This window comes from Urtica dioica, chromosome 9 (assembly GCF_054948205.1).
Source record: "Urtica dioica subsp. dioica isolate 48M chromosome 9, U.dioica_male_clone48M_v1_H2, whole genome shotgun sequence".
Taxonomy (NCBI): domain Eukaryota; kingdom Viridiplantae; phylum Streptophyta; class Magnoliopsida; order Rosales; family Urticaceae; genus Urtica; species Urtica dioica.
The window spans coordinates 15,429,463-15,448,357 of NC_142764.1; the positions used below are offsets into that span (position 1 = coordinate 15,429,463).

General features: G+C 35.4%; 4 protein-coding genes and 2 non-coding genes across 6 annotated transcripts; 3 read left to right on the forward strand and 3 right to left on the reverse strand.

The window, feature by feature from the left end:
- Positions 1–37: 37 nt before the first annotated feature.
- Positions 38–3,685, reverse strand: TOM1 (tobamovirus multiplication 1). The gene is made up of 11 exons (XM_089625219.1): positions 3,296–3,685; positions 3,000–3,090; positions 2,852–2,904; positions 2,492–2,584; positions 2,308–2,379; positions 1,606–1,678; positions 1,438–1,483; positions 1,287–1,350; positions 842–895; positions 625–702; positions 38–526 (listed from the first exon to the last, which is right to left on the reverse strand). The coding sequence occupies exons 1-11, from the start codon at positions 3,443–3,445 to the stop codon at positions 434–436; spliced, it is 867 nt and encodes a 288-aa protein (XP_089481345.1). The 5' UTR covers positions 3,446–3,685; the 3' UTR covers positions 38–433.
- Positions 3,686–13,031: 9,346 nt separating this feature from the next.
- Positions 13,032–13,103, forward strand: TRNAW-CCA (transfer RNA tryptophan (anticodon CCA)). Its single transcript has one exon. It is a non-coding gene; the product is annotated as a tRNA-Trp (tRNA).
- Positions 13,104–13,197: 94 nt separating this feature from the next.
- TRNAW-CCA (transfer RNA tryptophan (anticodon CCA)) lies at positions 13,198–13,269 on the forward strand. The gene has a single exon. It is a non-coding gene; the product is annotated as a tRNA-Trp (tRNA).
- Positions 13,270–13,399: 130 nt separating this feature from the next.
- Positions 13,400–14,840, forward strand: PPR336 (pentatricopeptide repeat 336). The gene has a single exon (XM_089625302.1). It carries the CDS (start codon positions 13,481–13,483, stop codon positions 14,687–14,689), a length of 1,209 nt encoding a protein of 402 aa, XP_089481428.1. The 5' UTR covers positions 13,400–13,480; the 3' UTR covers positions 14,690–14,840.
- Positions 14,841–15,169: 329 nt separating this feature from the next.
- Positions 15,170–17,950, reverse strand: CLS (cardiolipin synthase). The gene is made up of 8 exons (XM_089625303.1): positions 17,003–17,950; positions 16,844–16,910; positions 16,690–16,764; positions 16,540–16,591; positions 16,152–16,237; positions 15,987–16,061; positions 15,790–15,884; positions 15,170–15,682 (listed from the first exon to the last, which is right to left on the reverse strand). The coding sequence occupies exons 1-8, from the start codon at positions 17,491–17,493 to the stop codon at positions 15,589–15,591; spliced, it is 1,035 nt and encodes a 344-aa protein (XP_089481429.1). The 5' UTR covers positions 17,494–17,950; the 3' UTR covers positions 15,170–15,588.
- A 3-nt stretch (positions 17,951–17,953) lies between these two features.
- Positions 17,954–18,250, reverse strand: LOC149385244 (uncharacterized). The gene has a single exon (XM_089626284.1). The coding sequence runs from the start codon at positions 18,248–18,250 to the stop codon at positions 17,954–17,956; it is 297 nt and encodes a 98-aa protein (XP_089482410.1).
- Positions 18,251–18,895: the final 645 nt, after the last annotated feature.

Genomic DNA, 18,895 nt, shown 5'->3' on the forward strand with positions numbered 1-18,895 from the left:
TGATAAGTGGGCTATTTGCAGTTGTACGAGACTCAAAAGTCAAAACATTCAGCACCTTAAAGAGGATGGCTTTCAAAGAATATTATATATATGCCGATTAACCAAAATAGAACAACATAATAAACATTCAACTCGAGGACATAGAGACAGAAAATTGACCTACAACTTCATACGCCTAAACACAACCAGAAGTTACAGGAATACTCTATACTGACACGAGTTCAAATAAACTGCTGACTGTAAACCAAGCCAAGTCATCTCTCGTTCCCAGGTCACCAAAGTCTCACTAAAAATTGCCGACAAAAATACAAAACTTCACTATTTCGTCCGACATTCTTCTCTTTGCCAAATTCAAATATTCCCCAATTCCTATATGCTGAAGAACTTGACCTTAGTATCACCAAGAACAAAAAAAATAACAACTTGAATGCCCTCATTGGATTGGGTGGTATTGCGCTGACACTCTCTTGGGCGGTAATTTGCGCAAGATGAACAGAACAAGAGCTGAAGGCAAGATCTCAACGATCTGTAGGTAGAGAGAAATAGACGTTTGGATTTTCAAGACGGCTATAAATGAAGATGTCGAATAGAATGGAAAGATTAACACGAGTTGTATAAGAATACCGTATAGTAGATCACATTCAAAAGTGGATGATCCAAAACATCAAGCGATGCCTCGGCATCAAAGGCTGATAGCACAACCTGCATTATATTTATGGCAAATCAGCATACATTTGTACTGTAAAGGAACTGAGCCACATAAAAATTGCGTACCAAGTTTCGCTCAAGGAAGTTATCAAACAACATTGTTTCGATTACATGAGAACAGTTTGAATCTTACCACAAAGCATCTTATGAGGAAGCAGGTGAAACATATGGCTGTAACAGATCCAACCTACAAGAAAAATCAAATTAGTCGATAAAAACTCTTTCATGGTTGATTCAAGCGGATGCTTGTGAAAGTTATTTCAAGATTCTAACCCGCAGAAGGAATCTTTTTGATAAATTAGACGTGATATAGCTACGAAAAAATTAAAAGCAGACTATTAAGGATTATAAATTTGAACTAACAAGATTGAATTAAATGGTTTTGATGTATAAGCAGCAGATCATGATGGTGTGGTACACTTTCGGTTAGATCATATGCGTGATAATATTCAATCTAATGTCCGATGCTCATCACAAATTTAGATGTCCAATCGATTACCTAATGATATCAATAAAGAAAGGGAAAATGATCCCCAAAAACGATAAAAGTAAAAAATATATGGAGTGAAGGTATGAACCTCATGAAGCTTCTTCCTTCTCCCTTTGGATTCAATAGGAAAACGTCTTAACATGAAGAATAATCTGCAAGGTCATAATTGTACACTAAGTACGATAAATAATCTTAAATAAGGAAGCACGTGATTGGGCGTAGATATTCAGATAGTTTACCTCCCTCCATACAGCAAGAACCCTAAAGCAGCTAAGAAAGACACAACTGAAAATATATTTATAAACAATTGTGAGCATCATAAGTTTACGTACCAAAGGACTCGCAATGTGAAGTCTAACAAGCCTCAAATTCTAAAGCTATAATCACCAATCGGTTCAAAGACTGACCTGCTATAAATATTTTTCCGGCAAATTCCACGACACTGTTGTCATTTAACCAGATGTATATCCAGATGCAAACCTGCAAATTATTCAATAATATCTTTACTGACAGCAATACATCAAGAAATCTCTAGAACGCGGTTGCTTATGCTTGGCAGTCGGGGGATTAATTGTTTAAGTGATTATACAAATTCTTCAATGTTCAGGTTGATCGTCAGATACAATGCTTACTTGATTCACTAATCAAAACGAAAATTTCAAATTCTTAGCCAAAGTTGACTGTTCTAAAAATATTGTTCTAAAAAAGAATACTATAATAATATCAAATAATTAGCAAACTAGCCAATTAAAATTCGATGAATTTCTAATTAGCCAACATTTTGTAAATTTTAGGTAAATAGCCAACGTTTGATGATATATTTCAGTCAATTTACATGTGTAAATATTTGGTCATGGCTATTTACCAAAAAATTACTTAAGGTTGGCTGAATGGCAAACCAAAACTGTAAATAAGGCTATATATCTAATGGACCATATATTTGTCTTAGAATATTTGAAATTCTCTCTAGGTTTAATGCGCCAAAGAAAAACAAGAACAACGATAAGGACATGAATGAAAAAGTAATACATCTGAGATCACAAAGAGAGGAACAGAAAGTTGAGAAATATAGAGACTAAGAGATCACAACTATAAGAAATGAAACGGACCTGTATAACGTACATCACTGCATTGACTGATATGTAACAAATCCTGAGCTTATCAGTCGGTAAACTTCTAGCCTGCACATTATACACGAACCTAAATAAAGTCAATACTTTCAAAGATTTTGGAGTCTAGCTCTGTAATCGATACGCTCATTCTCTATGTAAATAACGATCTACACACTCTTGCCTGGTGATATATCTCTGCCCAGAAAAGGACTAGAAGTGTGTAAGTGGTGAAGAAGAGCAACCCCGGAAGATCCAACAAGAGATACATTAGCACCTGAAACATGACACGGGTGCTCTATCTTAGTGACTCATATATTGGTCGCCTAGTTTGAGAATAAGAAAAGTTCATAAATTTCAAAATATATGAGATCTTGGCATCAACTGAAAACCTATAGAATTCAATACAAAACATGAATTAAATGCCAAGTAAATAAGAATCATATATCAAGCTATCAACACGAGGGAATTGCCATTCCCTTCAGATATTCACAGCTAATCGTTTATTTTATAAAACTAAAAACTTTATAATATTAAAACTAACCTTTGGGTGCAAAACAAACACCTGCTTGTGAAACCCAAACACAATTGCCCGTACTGAAATAAATATTAAATAAATAAATTAGAAAGAAAAAAAAAAAACAGACGGCAATTTAACTACACCGACGCAAATGAATAGTAACCGAAATCACCTCCATTAACGATGAAATTCATGAGATGGAAAACTTTCTGCGTAGTCCAACCATACTCAGGCACTCTAAGCTCAATCCTTATCAATTGAACCTTCAAATCAGAACAAAATCACTCAGACGATCCAACGATTTGCAGCACTACCATCGACGAAATAAATAAAAAAATTTAACTCTGAATTCCAAATCTACGGTTCCCAGATTTGATCTCGAAACGAATCACCAGATGGATATATACAACAACACAGACACGTATACACAATACACAGTATATCTATAGAGAGAAAGAGAGAAGAGACCAGAGCGACAGAGGAGACGAGAGCATAAGTAGCGCAGAGAGTGTAAAATATTCCGTCCTGCCATTCAGTGGAATCGTTAACCTCGTCCCACCAGTTCGACGCCAAAGCTCGCATCTCCATGGGAGTCGAGCTCAGTGGCATTCTCGTCATTTCTCTCTCTCTCTCTCTCCGACGACTTCAAGCAGAGAAAATACGTGTACAAAGGCGAGAGAAAAAGCGTCAAAACGACGAGAAAATTCCAAGCTCCAATGAAGAGCGCAAGAGAAGAAGAAGAGAGCAAATATCAAACTCTCTCTCTCTCTACCAGACGGTCAGGGATAGAGAGAGAGACCGGTGGGGTATTTTGGTAATTACGGATGTGTTTTAATGGTTTTATGTCTTTTTATTCTACGTAGGTCGTTTCTAGCTCTTTCTTTCGCTCTTTACCTAAGCTTCTTCCCATTTGGTAGTTGGTACATCGTTGCTAGCTAGTGTCCATATATACACTTATTTCCTCGCTCAATATTTTCATTATTATTGTTGCATTATATTAAATTTTCCACTTGTATTTTTCACACGTTTCCTTTTTGTACAGCCGAGTAAATTATAGCCAGTGTACCCGCCAAATACTGTGAAGGAAAAACAAACAAGGTAATTAGTAGTTACAGTATTGACTATTTATGGAAGCGCGGATTAATAACTGTGATTCAATGTAAAACAGTAAATAAAAGAAATTAAGAAGCGTTGTGATTCGAGTTTGAAAAAGTGATTCGGTAGCTTTTTGTCGTTTTGCAGATAGTCGTTGCAAAAGATTAGGACGATCCTATGGCGGCAAAAAAATTAGAAGGGATTTGTAAGAGCGCCTTAAGGCTCTTAAAAGTTAAAACTAGTACTTTTGAATTTAAATAATGCTTTTTCTTGGATCGGTGAGTGATTAGTAAGTAATTAACGCATAATCGTGTGCTACAGAAAATATGCCGTACGTGGAAGATTGGTTAATACCTTTTAGTTTTAACCAAGTATAAAATACAATAAAGAACTTGTTTCTTTTGTCTCTCTTTTTTTTAGGGAGCTCGTTTACTACTTGGTCATACAATGATTATACTATATTTAATTGATGGTACATCTTGCCCAATGATGATACTAATAAATTAATGTTTACATATTCCGCATTATATTTTTTTTAATATGGACATTGTTAAAAGTTAAGAGTGAAACTCGATCAGTTAAGATGAGTTTTCGTGATCAAATTTTTTGCTTTCAAATTTTTAGATCAATAGTCTATTGATTGGGTTGCAAATCAAAATTCAGTCATCGAAATTGTTATTTATTTGACTCTTTAAAATCGATATCAAATTTCGAGTCGGATTTGAAAATTCGATTAACCAACTCTTTAAAATATGGATCTTTAAACTTTTTTTTTTAATCAAACAATCCTTATTTTCCATATAGACGCACGTTTTCTAACCAAATCAATTCTCCCTTCATGTTATCCTAAAAAAATCCGATTCATGTGAATTCTTCCTCAACTAAAAAAATAGATTTCGGCATAAATGTCGCATATGAAACATAGAAAATATTTGCAGAGATAGCTAACGTGTTTCTGGAGAAGAGATGAAAAACAAGCTCAATCTTGTTTGATTGAATAGGTAACATAACTCCTTCTTTATAATCTATTTCTGAATTAGCTATCCGATCAATGCATGTAATGCTAATTCATGACAGTGAAATGTTTTACATTTTTTAAGTCATAACTACCCATATTTTAAATGACTTACAATGATCCAAATTCAATTAAAAAATGAAACTCCAACTGATCACAGAGCGGTAACAAAATCATAAATAATCTAACACATAAGAAGACAATAGTATTTATTATACAGAACACATGTATATTCTTCATCATTCTTCAAAGTCCATATGTTATCGTCTCAAAATAGAATGCGTCTAACCAACTCTTTAAAATATGGATCTTTAAACCTTTTTTTTTTAAATCAACATCCTTATTTTCCATATAGACACACGTTTTCTAACCAAACCAATTCTCCCTTCATGTTATCCTAAAAAAATCCGATTCATGTGAATTCTTCCTCAACTAAAAAAATAGATTTCGGCATAAATGTCGCATATGAAACATATAAAATATTTGCAGAGATAGTTAACGTGTTTCTGGAGAAGATATGAGAAACAAGCTCAATATTGTTTGATTGAATAGGTAACATAACTCCTTCTTTATAATCTATTTCTGAATTAGCTATCCGATCAATGCATGTAATGCTAATTCATGAAAGTGAAATGTTTTACATTTTTTAAGTCATAGCTACCCATATTTTAAATGACTTACAATGATCCAAATTCAATTAAAAAATGAAACTACAACTGATCACAGAGCGGTAACAAAATCATAAATAATCTAACACATAAGAAGATAATAGTATTTATTATACAGAACGCATGTATATTCTTCATCATTCTTCAAAGTCCATATGTTATCGTTTCAAAATAGAATGCGTCTAAGTAGAAAAAAAAATAACATTCCTCAAATTTGATTATCCAATTTTTTAAAATTGGCATCGAATGTTTCAAATTGGATTTGAAAATTTGATTATTTGGTTTTTTAAATTTTAAATCTGAAATAAAACTTTGAAATGGTAAAACTTATAACACATTGGACCGCGTGCGTAAGCTAAAGTTTGGTTTGATTACGCGTCACCAATTTTTTTTTAATTAGATCGGTTATTGGTTTTATATTTTTATTTGGTTACTTTTGTGAAACATAGTAAAAGTGAAATTCAAGATATTTCCAACTCAAAACTATAATATACAATTTATCTCACTCTGTTATACAGTTTATGTCAAATCAAATAGTACTTATCTTCAACCCACAAATTTATTTTTAACAAAAAATTATGCATATTATTCATACATCTTAGCATGTAAGATTGCAAATATTGAAAAAATATATATACAAGTTAATAATATCTTTATACTTATATGATAAATTTTTTTAAAGGTATTTAATTAAAAAGAGACAATTTTCTATTTTACCAAATATCTATTGGGGTTATTTTTATGTAAGATTGCATATTATATTTAAAATTTTATTTAATTAAAGATAATAATAGTATATATTAGTTATAATATATTATATAATACTATTATATTATATATATAGTACAATATAATAGGCGGATTCTACAATGTTTTGTCGATTTTTTTACAATTATGATGTTGTAATTAGTTTAAAATTTAAAATAAAATTTGTTCGAGACAATAATTTCAGCTTAGTTTTTTTTTTTGTGCAAAACCCAAGACGAGTCTCATCCAAGGATTGAAATAACGTTACCGATACATTACCAAGACTTTAATTTTGATGGTATCCCGCGAGATACCAATAGTTAACGGCGGTATCTAGCAAGAAAAAGGGTAAATTTACTGGTGGAATTACCGTTATCGACGTGGTAAACCGAAAATATTGGATTTATCAAGGGTTATTCAGCGGACAAATAATTATCTAAACGATATTTCTATATATTTTTGAAAAATATTAAGATAAACTAAATATTACTTTAGATATTATTATCATCTCCTAGAATTAAATGATCACACATAATATAGTTTTTATGTTTTATTAGTAATTATCATATTATTAATTAATTAGGTAACAAATTTAAGAGTTTACAATAATTATATTTGTCATTTATTGATTTTTTATTATTATTAGTGTTGAAGATTTGAAAGTTGACAATACTAAGAAAATAAATAAAGGATAAAAGAAATAAATAATAAAAACAACAAAAAAATGAAAAAGTTATGTTTCAATAGTTATAATATATTACTACTAATTAAAATTTGAATAAGTTGTTTCAATAATTAAATAAATTTATATGTATAAATATATGTGGCAAAGTATATCTATATATATATATATATATATATATATATATTTACGTATTTATACATATCTTTATGAGGGAGAAGGTGAGTGGTTGTTAACATACAAATATAGCTAATATCATGGGAAAATGGTCTCAACTTTACTAGTTGTCAAAGAACATAGTTGTTAATATTTTTGTCCAAATTATCAAAAATGTTACTAGTTGATGTCATTTCCCATATGTAGGTCCGGCCCACCTGCAAGGGAGGTAAAACAAAGACTTTTAGGTCCTTTTTCTCAAAAGGCCAACAAAAAAAATTATATATATATAAAATAAAAAAGAGAATAGAGAGTACATACATGCTTGTTTGAACAGAAACAAGTTAAAGGGCAGCCCGGCCCACTTGCCACACAAGGCCCATATACAATATTTTTTTAAACAATCCTATGCTTGACATCAGTTACTTATAGAAATATAATAGCGACAGTTCATCTTCCTGAACCATTTTTTCAAATAAAAAATCTTCCTGAACATACTTTTCAAAGCCACGCTCATACAAGAAGCTGTTGATGATGTATCAAAATATTATTTCATTACCCGCGTGAAGAAGGAAAAAAAGATCGAATTTAAGGTTTTATCTATCTAAACTTTATTTTCATTTATAATGTGTATTGCTTGATTGTTAGATTGATTTTTTTTTTTTTTTCAAAGTGTGAATTTTTATTTCTTGAAATTGTAGTGTTTTCTTGGTTTAATTTAAATATGTCTAGTAAAAAATATCAATCGGGGTATGATAAAATTAAGAAAAAAAAGAAAAGAAGAAAATTTGATTCAATCTAAAAATGGAGGACTTGAAAAATTTCTTGCAAAAAGACATGAAACTTCAAGTGAAGCAACATAAGAGAAGAAAATTTACCTAATTCAAAGAGACATGACAAAGTTGTGGTAGAAGAAGGTCTAGATAAAGAGATTAATATCGATGAAACATGTGATATTGTAATGGTTGATGAAGAATGTGAGAAAATCATAGAAGAAGAGGAAATTGATATGGACACCAAGGGTGATAAATGTGATTTTAGTGAAAATTCTACCAATATTTTTGACCCGTCTAAATGGACAAATATAGGTCATAAGTTGAGAGATTTATTTGTGGAAAAAGGCCCCATTAGAGATAATGATATAACATTTCCAAAAGATGATAATTGTAGGCATTTTTCAACTTCTTTTTACACGAGAAAATTACTAAATGGGGAAATATGTGATAGAAGATGGTTAGTCTATTCAACGGAATCGAACAAAATGTATTGTTTTTGTTGTAAATTGTTTGGTACGAAGTTTAGTGTAAACCTATTAGGAAATGATGGAACAAATGATTGGAGAAATCTTGGTGCCAAACTTAAAACTCATGAAACAAGTGATGAGCACATGATTAATATGAAAGATTGGTTTGATTTGGAGTTGAGGTTGGTCAAAAATAAAACAATTGATCGGAGTGCTTAAAACATAATTAACAAAGAGAAATAACATTGGAGAAGTGTTTTGATAGAATCATTGCTATTGTTAAAAACTTGGCTAAGAATAACTCGGCATTTCGGGGAACAAACGAAAAGATTTATCAACAAAATAACGGAAACTTTCTTAGTCTAGTTGAGATGGTAGAGGAATTCGATCCGGTAATGCAAGAGCATGTGAGGCGTATTAAAAACGACGAGATCCGTAATCATTACTTGGGACATGGAGTTTAAAATGAGTTCATTCATTTGTTGGCACATGAAATCAAAACTACAATTGTCAAAAAGTTAAAAGAGGCAAAATAATTTTCTATTATACTTGATTGTACTCCGGATACAAGCCACCAAGAACAAATGTCTATCATATTGAGGTGTGTGGATATGTCAACAAGTCCAATTCGAGTCGAAGAATACTTTTTGGGATTTTTAAATGTTGATGATACATCCGGGAAAGTCCTCTTTAATACATTTGTGAGGGAGATTGAAAATTTGAAACTTGATATTAATAATGTAAGAGGACAAAGATATGATAATGGATCTAATACAAAAGGAAAACATCAAGGTGTACAAAAAAGATTATTGGAAATAAATTGTAGAGCGTTTTACACAACTTGTGGTTGTCATAATCTTAATTTGGTGCTTTGTGATGTTGCAAACTCTTGTGTTAATGCCATATCTTTTTTTTTGGAGTTTTGCAACGCATTTATTCATTGTTCTCATCATCAGTCAAGCGATGGAAGATATTGAAAGAAAAAATATCTAGTTTGACTGTAAAATCATTGTCACAAACTCGTTGGGAAAGTCGAATAGAAAGTGTCAAAGTAATTAGGTATCAAGCTCCAAAAATTAGAGATGCATTATTAGACCTTGCAGAAGTAAGTGACGATCCTAAAATTAAGAGTGAAGCAAATGTCTAGCGGAATATGAACTAGATGATTTTGAATTTTTGCTAGGTATGACAATTTGGTATGATATCTTACATGCTATCAATTTGGTTAGCAAGAGTTTACAAAGTAAAGATATGCATATCAATGTGGCATTAGATCAATTAAAAGGTCTTGTTTCATATTTTGAGAGTTATAGAGAAAATGGATTCACTATGACATGATTTCGGCAAAAGAAATTGCAAATGAGATGGGGGTAAAATCCCAATTTCGTGAAAGACGTATGATTCTAGGAAGCGACAATTCGATGAGTCAATAGTTTCCGATGATTCTAAATCTCTTGAAGAATCATTTCGAAATTGTTTATTTTTTATACATGGTTTATCAAGTTGTTTCCTCAATTCAAATTAGATTTGAACAGTTTCAAGAGTATGATAAAAAATTTGGATTTCTTTTTACTTTCGATAAGCTGAAATTATTGGACGAAAATGTTTTAAAAACATGTTACTTGAATCTTGAAAATATTTTAAACATGTGGAATCTTCGGATATTGATGGTTTAGACTTGTTTTTGGAATTAAAAATATTAAGAGTTGTTTTTCGAGAACAAACTAATGGTCCAATTGAAATACTTGATTACATTAAAAAAAAGGTGGATTCTTTTCCGAAAACGTGTAGTGCTAACGGAATATTATTAACCATTCCCGTGACTGTTGCGTTTGCAGAGAAAAGCTTTTCAAAGTTGAAATTTATAAAAACTTGCCTGAGGTCAATGATGTCACAGGAACGATTATCTGGGTTGGCTATATTGTCTATTGAAAATGATTTGCTGGAAAAATTAGAATTTAATGATTTGATCAATACTTATGCATCACAAAAGTCAAGAAAAGTAAAGTTTTGAAGTTGTGTGTGTGTGTGTATTTTTTTTTCTTTGCAGGTTTCTCATGTTTTGTGTTGTGTGAATGCTGAATATTAGAGCGAAGAGTTTGAAGATGAAGCTCATGGTGGAGAAAGTTGTTGGCAAACATATTTTTGTTGAACATTTGTATTATTTAATGGTATTACACTTATGATTACCATATGTGAAATTAAATTTGAGTGTGTTAAAAAAGGCCCGATTTTGTATCTTCGCTTTTGGCCTCTAATTTCGTTAAGCCGGTCCTGCCCATATGCATGGTGCCATATTTACAAAGCTACGTATCAGTAAATCAGCTACCATTAAATAAATAAATAAATAATTAGTAGTAGTCTCTTAAAAAAGAAAATAAAAATAATCATCATGTACTGCTTGACAGAAAACCAAATGGATAAAAATCCTACATATATTACACACATCTATTTTGCAAGATTCAAAGCATTATATGAAAGAGCTAACTCATTTTTTCAACTCCACACCAATTGAGCCTGATTATTTTGAATGGGCTAAGACCGTTTAAAATTTTAAAAACTAGCCCACGTCCAGGGCTTAAAACTTTTCATTGTTTATCGAGAACGGACCAAAATCGTCTGGTTTTTTTTCGAAAAAATACTTAACCAAGCCAGTTTTTATTGAACTGGGAATTAGACCGGTTCTCTACCTCGATTCTATGAGAATTTGACGGTTTTGTACAAATCGGTACCGAGACCTGTCCAAAACTAGGTTCCCGATCAGTTTTCGATCGGTTCCCCGACATTTCAAACCTTGGTCTCATTAAAAGTACTAAAATAAAAACCATATAAAAAATTGGTTTTTTCGGATACAACAACCCTTCATCGTCTGCACTATTTTTCCGGGTACAAATATACATCAATTGGTGACATATAAACTATTTTAGTTTGCATAATTGGTGTAAATCATACAAACTACTTTTGTATGGTTACCACATATTTACTAACAAATTATTTTGATTTGGGTATGGAATGGACTCTCACGGGGATTGCCACCATGGCCACATGACACGTCAGGGGGTATAGACATGGCTATCAAGGATTCTTGGATGAAGTAGTATAACATTAAAATGGCAAGGCCAAAAATCTAGGATATGACATCGCTATATTGGGGCCGATATTGTGGTTTTGTCCGTTCAGTTCTTATAATATTCATATATGAACTTGATGTTCACACACTTGCACAAAATTTAAGCAAATGATAATGGGTTATGAGCAAACAACTTAAATGCTAAAAAAAATTAGTGATAAAATATCATTGTATTCGAGCTAATAAACATGTAGCTATGTTCTTTAGCGATCTAATAATCGACCTAACCGAGAGCTCTTATGACATACCCTAACTATATCAACCACTCAACATTAAAGTCATTATCCATCGTAAAAGTGATCGAAGGGCCCAAAATAGCCCAAAACGAAGATGTTTGGTACAAGAGAGAAGGTAAGAGTGCCATAGTACTTTTAAAATAGTTTTGATTTTGGCATTTTGAAGCCTTTTTAGGCTATTTTCAAGCTCGGACTCGCGTCCGGCCCTTAGAATCTAGGGTTTGGTATTGGATTAGGCCTAATATCCTATTTTTTAGGTCCGGCTCGACCCTCCGTTAAAATAAATTGGGTCAAACCTCTTTTGGATTTAAAAAGAGGGTTGAGTCAAACCGATTATGTTGACACCTTCACATCTAGGGCAGTGACAGAGCTAGAAGAAGGGATTAAGAGGCTAGTTGAATTTATTTGTTTGAGGGGGGCTTTTTGAATTTTTAAACTTGTACTAATATATATTTTACATTAAAAGTGTATTAAATACATGTATGACTAGATTTTAAACTTTTAAAATTTTCCAATTAAGTTAGTTAAGAAATTATGGAATAATGACGCAAGAGTACTATCTTGTATGTGAAAAATGGGATCATTCAGATTATGTTTAAAAATAATTACGTATATGATTAATACTTAATTTATAGATAATTCTCAACTTTCTAAATATTCATATCGATCAGCGAGGACGGAGAGGAATGTCGGAGTCACGGCGACGGTGGAGATGACCTCCCACAAGCGTTCAAACTTTGACGTGATGGTGCGAAATTCGGTGCGTTTTTGCATCTCTTTGATCTGGTTTGTATATTGAACACATTGAATAATGACATTTTGGTCCAAAAAAGTAAAATCTTTCGTTTTCGTAAGATTTTAAAAAGTTTGCTGTTTTCGTAATTAACAACAAAAATCCGTTGTTTTTGTAGTTTTTGCAAAAAACACCATTACTTTTTTTTTTTTTTTTTAATGATAATGGTGGTTGGTGGTATTTTTTTAAATTTCGATTTTTTTTTAATCGCATGGTGCTCATTCCTTTTTTTTTATTTGTTTTATATTTTATGACGATGATTGTTCTAATTTTACATAGCTATAAAGTACAGAATATGCTAGCAGATTAGCATTCATTGCAAGGTAGATGTATTCTATTAGTCTTTTACGGTTTGACTTTTTAGTCGAGTAAGTCAGTCATAAACTCATTACAGATTTTCAATTAAGTTATATTAAACTAATCCGTCATAATCACCAACGGATCCGTGGCGCAATGGTAGCGCGTCTGACTCCAGATCAGAAGGTTGCGTGTTCGATTCACGTCGGGTTCAATCCCTTGAACTAACCGGGTCATTTAGTTTTGATTAGTCTCTAATCTCACAATGATCACAGTAGATAAAGTAATTACTTGCTATTTTAATACAGGGATCCGTGGCGCAATGGTAGCGCGTCTGACTCCAGATCAGAAGGTTGCGTGTTCGATTCACGTCGGGTTCAATTCCCAGAACAAAATCCCAAATTTTTTCTTAAAATCAATCGTATTTCAAAGGAATATAGCCACGTGGCGTGATCTCATTGACAGATCTAACTAGATCTTTCGTGCTACTGCTTATACACTATCTCATTTCCTCTTTTCTTCTTCGTTAGATCACTGCAAAACCCTAATTACGACCGATCTCATTTTCCTAAACCCTGAGCGAAGGAAGCCATGTCTCTCCTCTCTCGCCTCCGTCGAACGGCCGTCTCCGGAGGTGTCGGCTCATCCCTCCGCCGCCAATTTTCGTCCTCAATCCTCTCGCCGGACTCCAAAATTCTCACGTCAAAGGAAAAATCCAGAGCAGCCCTAACCCTACTCAAAGCCGAGAAAAGCCCTAGCAAGATCGTCGAGATCTGCAGCGCCGCTAATCTCACGCCGGAGATTCACCTCGACCGCGTCGCTCTCTCCATGGCTGTCTCCAAGCTCGCCGATTCCAACAACCTCGAGTTCGTCACGGAGTACATCGAGAGCCTCAAAGCTAGACCAGACCTTAAAACCGAGCGATTCGTCGCTCACGCCGTGGTCCTCTACGGCCAGGCCAAGATGATAAGCCACGCCGTCCGTACTTTCCAGCAGTGCGAAGAGCTCGGCGTCAAGCACTCGGTCAAGCTCTTGAACTCCCTGATCTTCGCGTGCGTATTGGCCAAGGATTTCAAAGAGGTGAATCGAGTCTTCGTCGAGTTTACGAAGATCTACAAAATCGAGCCGGACCTGGACACGTACAATCAGGTGATCCTAGCCTTCTCGGAGTCAGGCTCGACAAGCTCGGCGTACTCGCTGTTAGCGGAAATGAAGAACAAAGGAATCAAGCCGAATTCGACCACATTCCAGAACATCCTCACCGGATTCTACGCGGAAGAGAAATTCGATGAGGTCGAAAAAGTCACGAACTTTATGAAGAAGCACGAGGTTTTCCGGGGGAGAGCAATGTACAACGTGCAAATCCGCAGCCTATGCAAGCTGAAGAGGACCACGGAGGCGAAAGCTCTGTTCGAGAAAATGGTTAAGAGCGGGACTAAGCCGAACTCGGTGACTTACCGCGAGCTGATTCTAGGGTTCTGTGTAGAAGACAAGTTGGAAGAGGCCAAGAAGGTGTGGAAGAGCATGGGCTACTGGGACGTGAAGCCGGAGATCAAATCGTATTTCCACATGGTGAGTTTCCTCTGCAAGGGCAGGGATTTCGACACGGCCCTTGAGATCGCCAAGGAGAGCATCGCGAACGACTGGGTCCCGAACATGGCGACGATGAAGATGTTGGTCGGTGGGCTCGTTCAGACCTCGAAGGTCGCTGAGGCGCGAGAGATCGTTTCCTCTGTGAAAGAGAGGTTCGCTAAGAATGCTGATGTTTGGAATGAGATTGAAGCTGGTTTGCCTCAATAAGGTTTTTGGTCAAAATTCAAGTGCTTTTGTCGCTAGGTTGAATCGGGAAATGAGAATTGAAGGAGGCATTTGTTTTTTGTTTGATTAAAGCCATGTATGCTGATTTATTTGAGAAATTTAATAAGAGAAGAAAACTAGGATGGATAGATCATATCTCTGGGTTTTTTGCGCTTGGATTGGCGTTTCATTTCTAGCAACATTCAACAAGTTTCCCTTGTTCAACAACAGTATTTTCTTTATCTAACATAATTCAAAAGAAGACCGGCTCAGTGTAACATGTGGTATCATTATTATTATACGTCTCTCAGTTTGACTGCCAAATTTCAAGTGTCAATCAAGTTCTTCGGCAACGTAGTGAATGACGGCAATTTCTTGCAAAAAGTTAACTAATTGAAGTACTGATGAGAGTCTACTTATAGTCTAAAGCGTACTTGAGATTGGCATGGTTTTTGTTGGGGCGTGAATGAATGAAGCAAATGAATTTTTTAGTTTAAGGTTTAAACGAAAGGCACAATTAAGGCTGAGACAACATCGTGGTATTCAAAAACGTCTAAATTCCTTGAAAGACATCGACTTTATTCCTCAAACGTTTCTCAAGTTCTTTACATTGTAAAGATGTCAGACTTTATTCCTTGAAACCACTTCACCAGCTTGTAATTTTAATGCAGTGAAACAACATCTTCAAAGCAAAGCTTGCGAATCCACAATTCTTTTCCCCCTTCTTTTTCACACACCAGAGCACTGGTTTGAAAATTGGTTTCAGGCTGTGCTTTCCAGGGCTTCTTCCAAGTCTCTTAATTTGATTTCGAGTGGTAAAGATCTTATGCTTCCATTGCAAGTCAAGCACTGCAAGTCATAGCCGTTCATCATCGATCGGATTCACACAACGAAACGATGAACTATGATTTCCCAGCCATCATCACAGACCTATTCCTCATGTATTGGACCCCATATGCTGCAGTTGAAGCAGCTGTAGTTGAAGCCACCAACCAACTGCCAAAATTTTGAAGCAAGTCAGTGATAAGGTCTCACAAAATGCAATTACATCAATCAAGATTCGGAGAAAAGAAACGTGGAAGGGCGAGTTTGAATCGAGTCACCTCAAATATGTAACGACTAGCTGAGATTCGGTGGTTCCGAATTCTGGTTGCAAAAGTGCTCCAGCGACTAAAAGCAATTGCAACACTGTGTTAACCTGTACCCAAATCAAGCATTAAAAGCAAGCTTAGAGTTTTATGTACTGAGAATTGGGTTTAAGAATGTACATCAATGAGATCATTAGATCAGGAAAGCTCACCTTGCTAATAAAAAGTGGTTCAACTTTCTGCGGACGAGTTCCATCAAGATTGAAAAAATCAAACCAACTTTTCCACTACAAGAATGCAAAAAGATCCACACTTTAGTGTTCCAACACGGCTTAAAAAAACGGGAGATCCAAGTTCAATTCATAAAAGGAATTCACCTCCCAGCCCAAGCTTTTAGCTCTTAGATACACTGCACCGCCTACCAAGCCAACATCCCGAAACAAAACTAGCCCAACAAGTCCGGCTTCATAACCCGAAAAAAAAAAAAAAAATCAGTCGAATTTCTTAATTTATTTATATATTTTCCACAAGAGATTGATAAATCTATATTAAAGATGCATTTTCGGTTAACCTCGCAGACTATCTTCACGTTTCTTTATCTTATTTTAATTCATAATTGCCTGTTTATTTCGCTTAACAAATAAACCAAATTTTGAAAAAATAAAAAGTTCGGTCTAGCCTAAACTTGCACCTATAATTTACATTAAACGCCAAGCTCGCGGCGAAATGATGAATACACACAACAGGCCACCAGAAACAACTTACGGTGAAGAAGATCATTATGCACCATGGCCACAGCAACAGATCCAATAAGAACCTATACAATGCAGTAACTACATGTCAAAAAATATACCTTTAAACATGATATAAGCACTCAAAGATTCTGATTCGCACACAAGACCATGAATGAATTACCTTATCAGCTAATGGATCAAGATAAGAGCCAACGACGGAATTAATTCCCATTTTCCTTGCCAAGTAGCCATCCAACTACACATACAATGTAACGAATAACATATGAAACTCTGGTCGTGAAAGAGATGCAAGTTTACGTGATCTAGATTCTTACCCAATCAGTCGCACCAGAAACCGCTAGTCCTAGCATCGCATAAGAATACCATTCGTTCACAATCATCCTGCAAAAAAGAAAAATATCTTCACTTGAAACAAATAACACGAATCGACACAAAATTCAATCAGATTACGCAGAGCAGAAAACGAAATGTACCATCCGAGAACAGGACCAGAGATCATCCGACTCACGGAAACCATGTTTGGTAAGTTCACGAAGCTCTCCACGAAACCGCCGGTGGAGCGCTCCGAACCGACGCTGATCGGCGAGGCCTGGTTCGGAGTGACCGAAGCGAATTCCAAATTGAGCGGAAACGCGGTCCGCCTCCGGAGAAGATGGAGGTTCAGAGCCTCGATCTTGCGGCGGACGACGACGTTGCCGCGGAGGTAGAGAGGAGTGGCTGACTGAGAGAGCTTCCACGGCGGAGAGGAGAGGAAGAGCGGTCCGCGGATAGGACCGATCCATTTGGAGAGAGGAGAGAGGAATCGGGGGCTCTGCGGCGGAGACGACGGAGAGGGCGGCCTTAAGAGAGGGTGAACGACGGGGGAGAAAGGCGACGTCAAGATCGAGATCGCCGTGGCCGAGAAGAATGTTCTAGAATTTTTAGGGCTTCTGGTTAGAGATTTCAGTGAGTTACAGATCGCCATTAACGAAGACGAAGAAGAAGGAAAAGAGGGAAAAGAAGAATTTCCTTAGGTTTTAAATGGGTTTACATATTCGATGACTAGTTGACACGTAAAACTACTGGTTATGACGTGTCATAATGCAGAATCCTCCACGTGGACAATCTCACTTATGTGACACAGCCATGAAACACATACGTTCTGGTTAACTTTTTTTTTTTTATAACAAATATTCAATTTCTTTAGTTCATAAGTTCACAATGTACTGTGAGAGAGAGAGAGAGTCACTTAGTTGAATTCAGAACCCGGAACGACATACAATGCTGATTATAAAAGACTATGAACAACTCAGACTCTCTCTTCAAGGAGTCCACGAGATAAGAAACTTCCCTAACCGAGAGAGAGAACGACATAAAGCAAAACAAACCGGAAGAGCAAAATAACAAACGAAAACAGAGAGCAAACGACATCGAGTGTATTATATCTAGTAAAGCTCCATATTATAATCCACGTCATCCCTGAGAGCCCTGTAAGCGAGGCCGGAGGAGGAGACATCAGAAACGGAACAGAGCGTAGGCAAAAAGGTCCTCATGGTCGTCGAACAAACTCTGTGCTTCTTCTTCTTCCACGTCATGGCCAAGAACCTGAGGCTGTGCCAGTTCGAAGACGAAGGCCTCCCACGGCGGTCCACGTCCAGCTTCGTGAAGTACTCGATCTCCTTCCTCACCAACGCGCCCACAGTCCCGCGCGTGCCAATCGCGATCGGAGTCGCCGAAGCCATTTTTCTCGCCCTCTGCTTTGGTAGTGGTAATTGGGGTTCAAGTGTTTGTGTTTTGTAGTGGTGCATTTGTGTTTCTCTTTCTTTGAGATAGGAAAAAGAAAAAGCTTTGCCAGTTTTGAGAATGACGTAAGAGGCTTGTGGTTGAAGAAAGTAGAGGTTAAATCCAATGTTTTTTTTTTCTTTTTCTTTTTAGAACATGGATTATCACTCTCTCTCTCTCTCTCTCTCTCTCTCTCTCTCTCTCTCTCTCTCTCTCTCTTCTGTTGAAATGACATTTGTTAAAGGGGCTGACATGAGTTTCTGCGTAATTGGTGCTTTGGTTTGGCTTAAAAATTTAAAGATAATTACTGGTTCTTATAATCATTGATAAGTTTGTTTCTTATAATCATGTCAACACGTTTGAATCTTGTTTGCTCTTTAGACTCGCTAAAGGCAAGTGGGTTCCTACATCATGATCATGGCCATGCTTGACTAATGATAATTTAATTTTTTTTACCCAACGTTAAAGATTGATTTGACGAAATTTCGAATCTTCGCGAGGACTTTTATTTTATATTTTTGCATTTTTTCGGTCACAAGTCATAATCTCATCTTTAAAAGGGTTAAAATTGTGCTTTCGAAAGCATGAGTGCTTTTTACGCTAGT

Bases quoted from the DNA above. Each gene is read 5' to 3' on its own strand.
- TOM1 (XM_089625219.1), bottom strand. From the start codon at position 3,445: ATGACGAGAATGCCACTGAGCTCGACTCCCATGGAGATGCGAGCTTTG. The intron at 2,905-2,999 runs GTGATTTCGGTT...TATTTATTTCAG, and splicing joins GAATTTCATCGTTAATGGAG to TACGGGCAATTGTGTTTGGG. The intron at 703-841 runs GTAAGATTCAAA...AATATAATGCAG, and splicing joins TCCTCATAAGATGCTTTGTG to GTTGTGCTATCAGCCTTTGA.
- PPR336 (XM_089625302.1), top strand. From the start codon at position 13,481: ATGTCTCTCCTCTCTCGCCTCCGTCGAACGGCCGTCTCCGGAGGTGTC.
- CLS (XM_089625303.1), bottom strand. From the start codon at position 17,493: ATGGCGATCTGTAACTCACTGAAATCTCTAACCAGAAGCCCTAAAAAT. The intron at 16,592-16,689 runs GTAATTCATTCA...TGCATTGTATAG, and splicing joins TTGATCCATTAGCTGATAAG to GTTCTTATTGGATCTGTTGC. The intron at 15,683-15,789 runs GTGACTCGATTC...AAATTTTGGCAG, and splicing joins CTAGTCGTTACATATTTGAG to TTGGTTGGTGGCTTCAACTA.
- LOC149385244 (XM_089626284.1), bottom strand. From the start codon at position 18,250: ATGGCTTCGGCGACTCCGATCGCGATTGGCACGCGCGGGACTGTGGGC.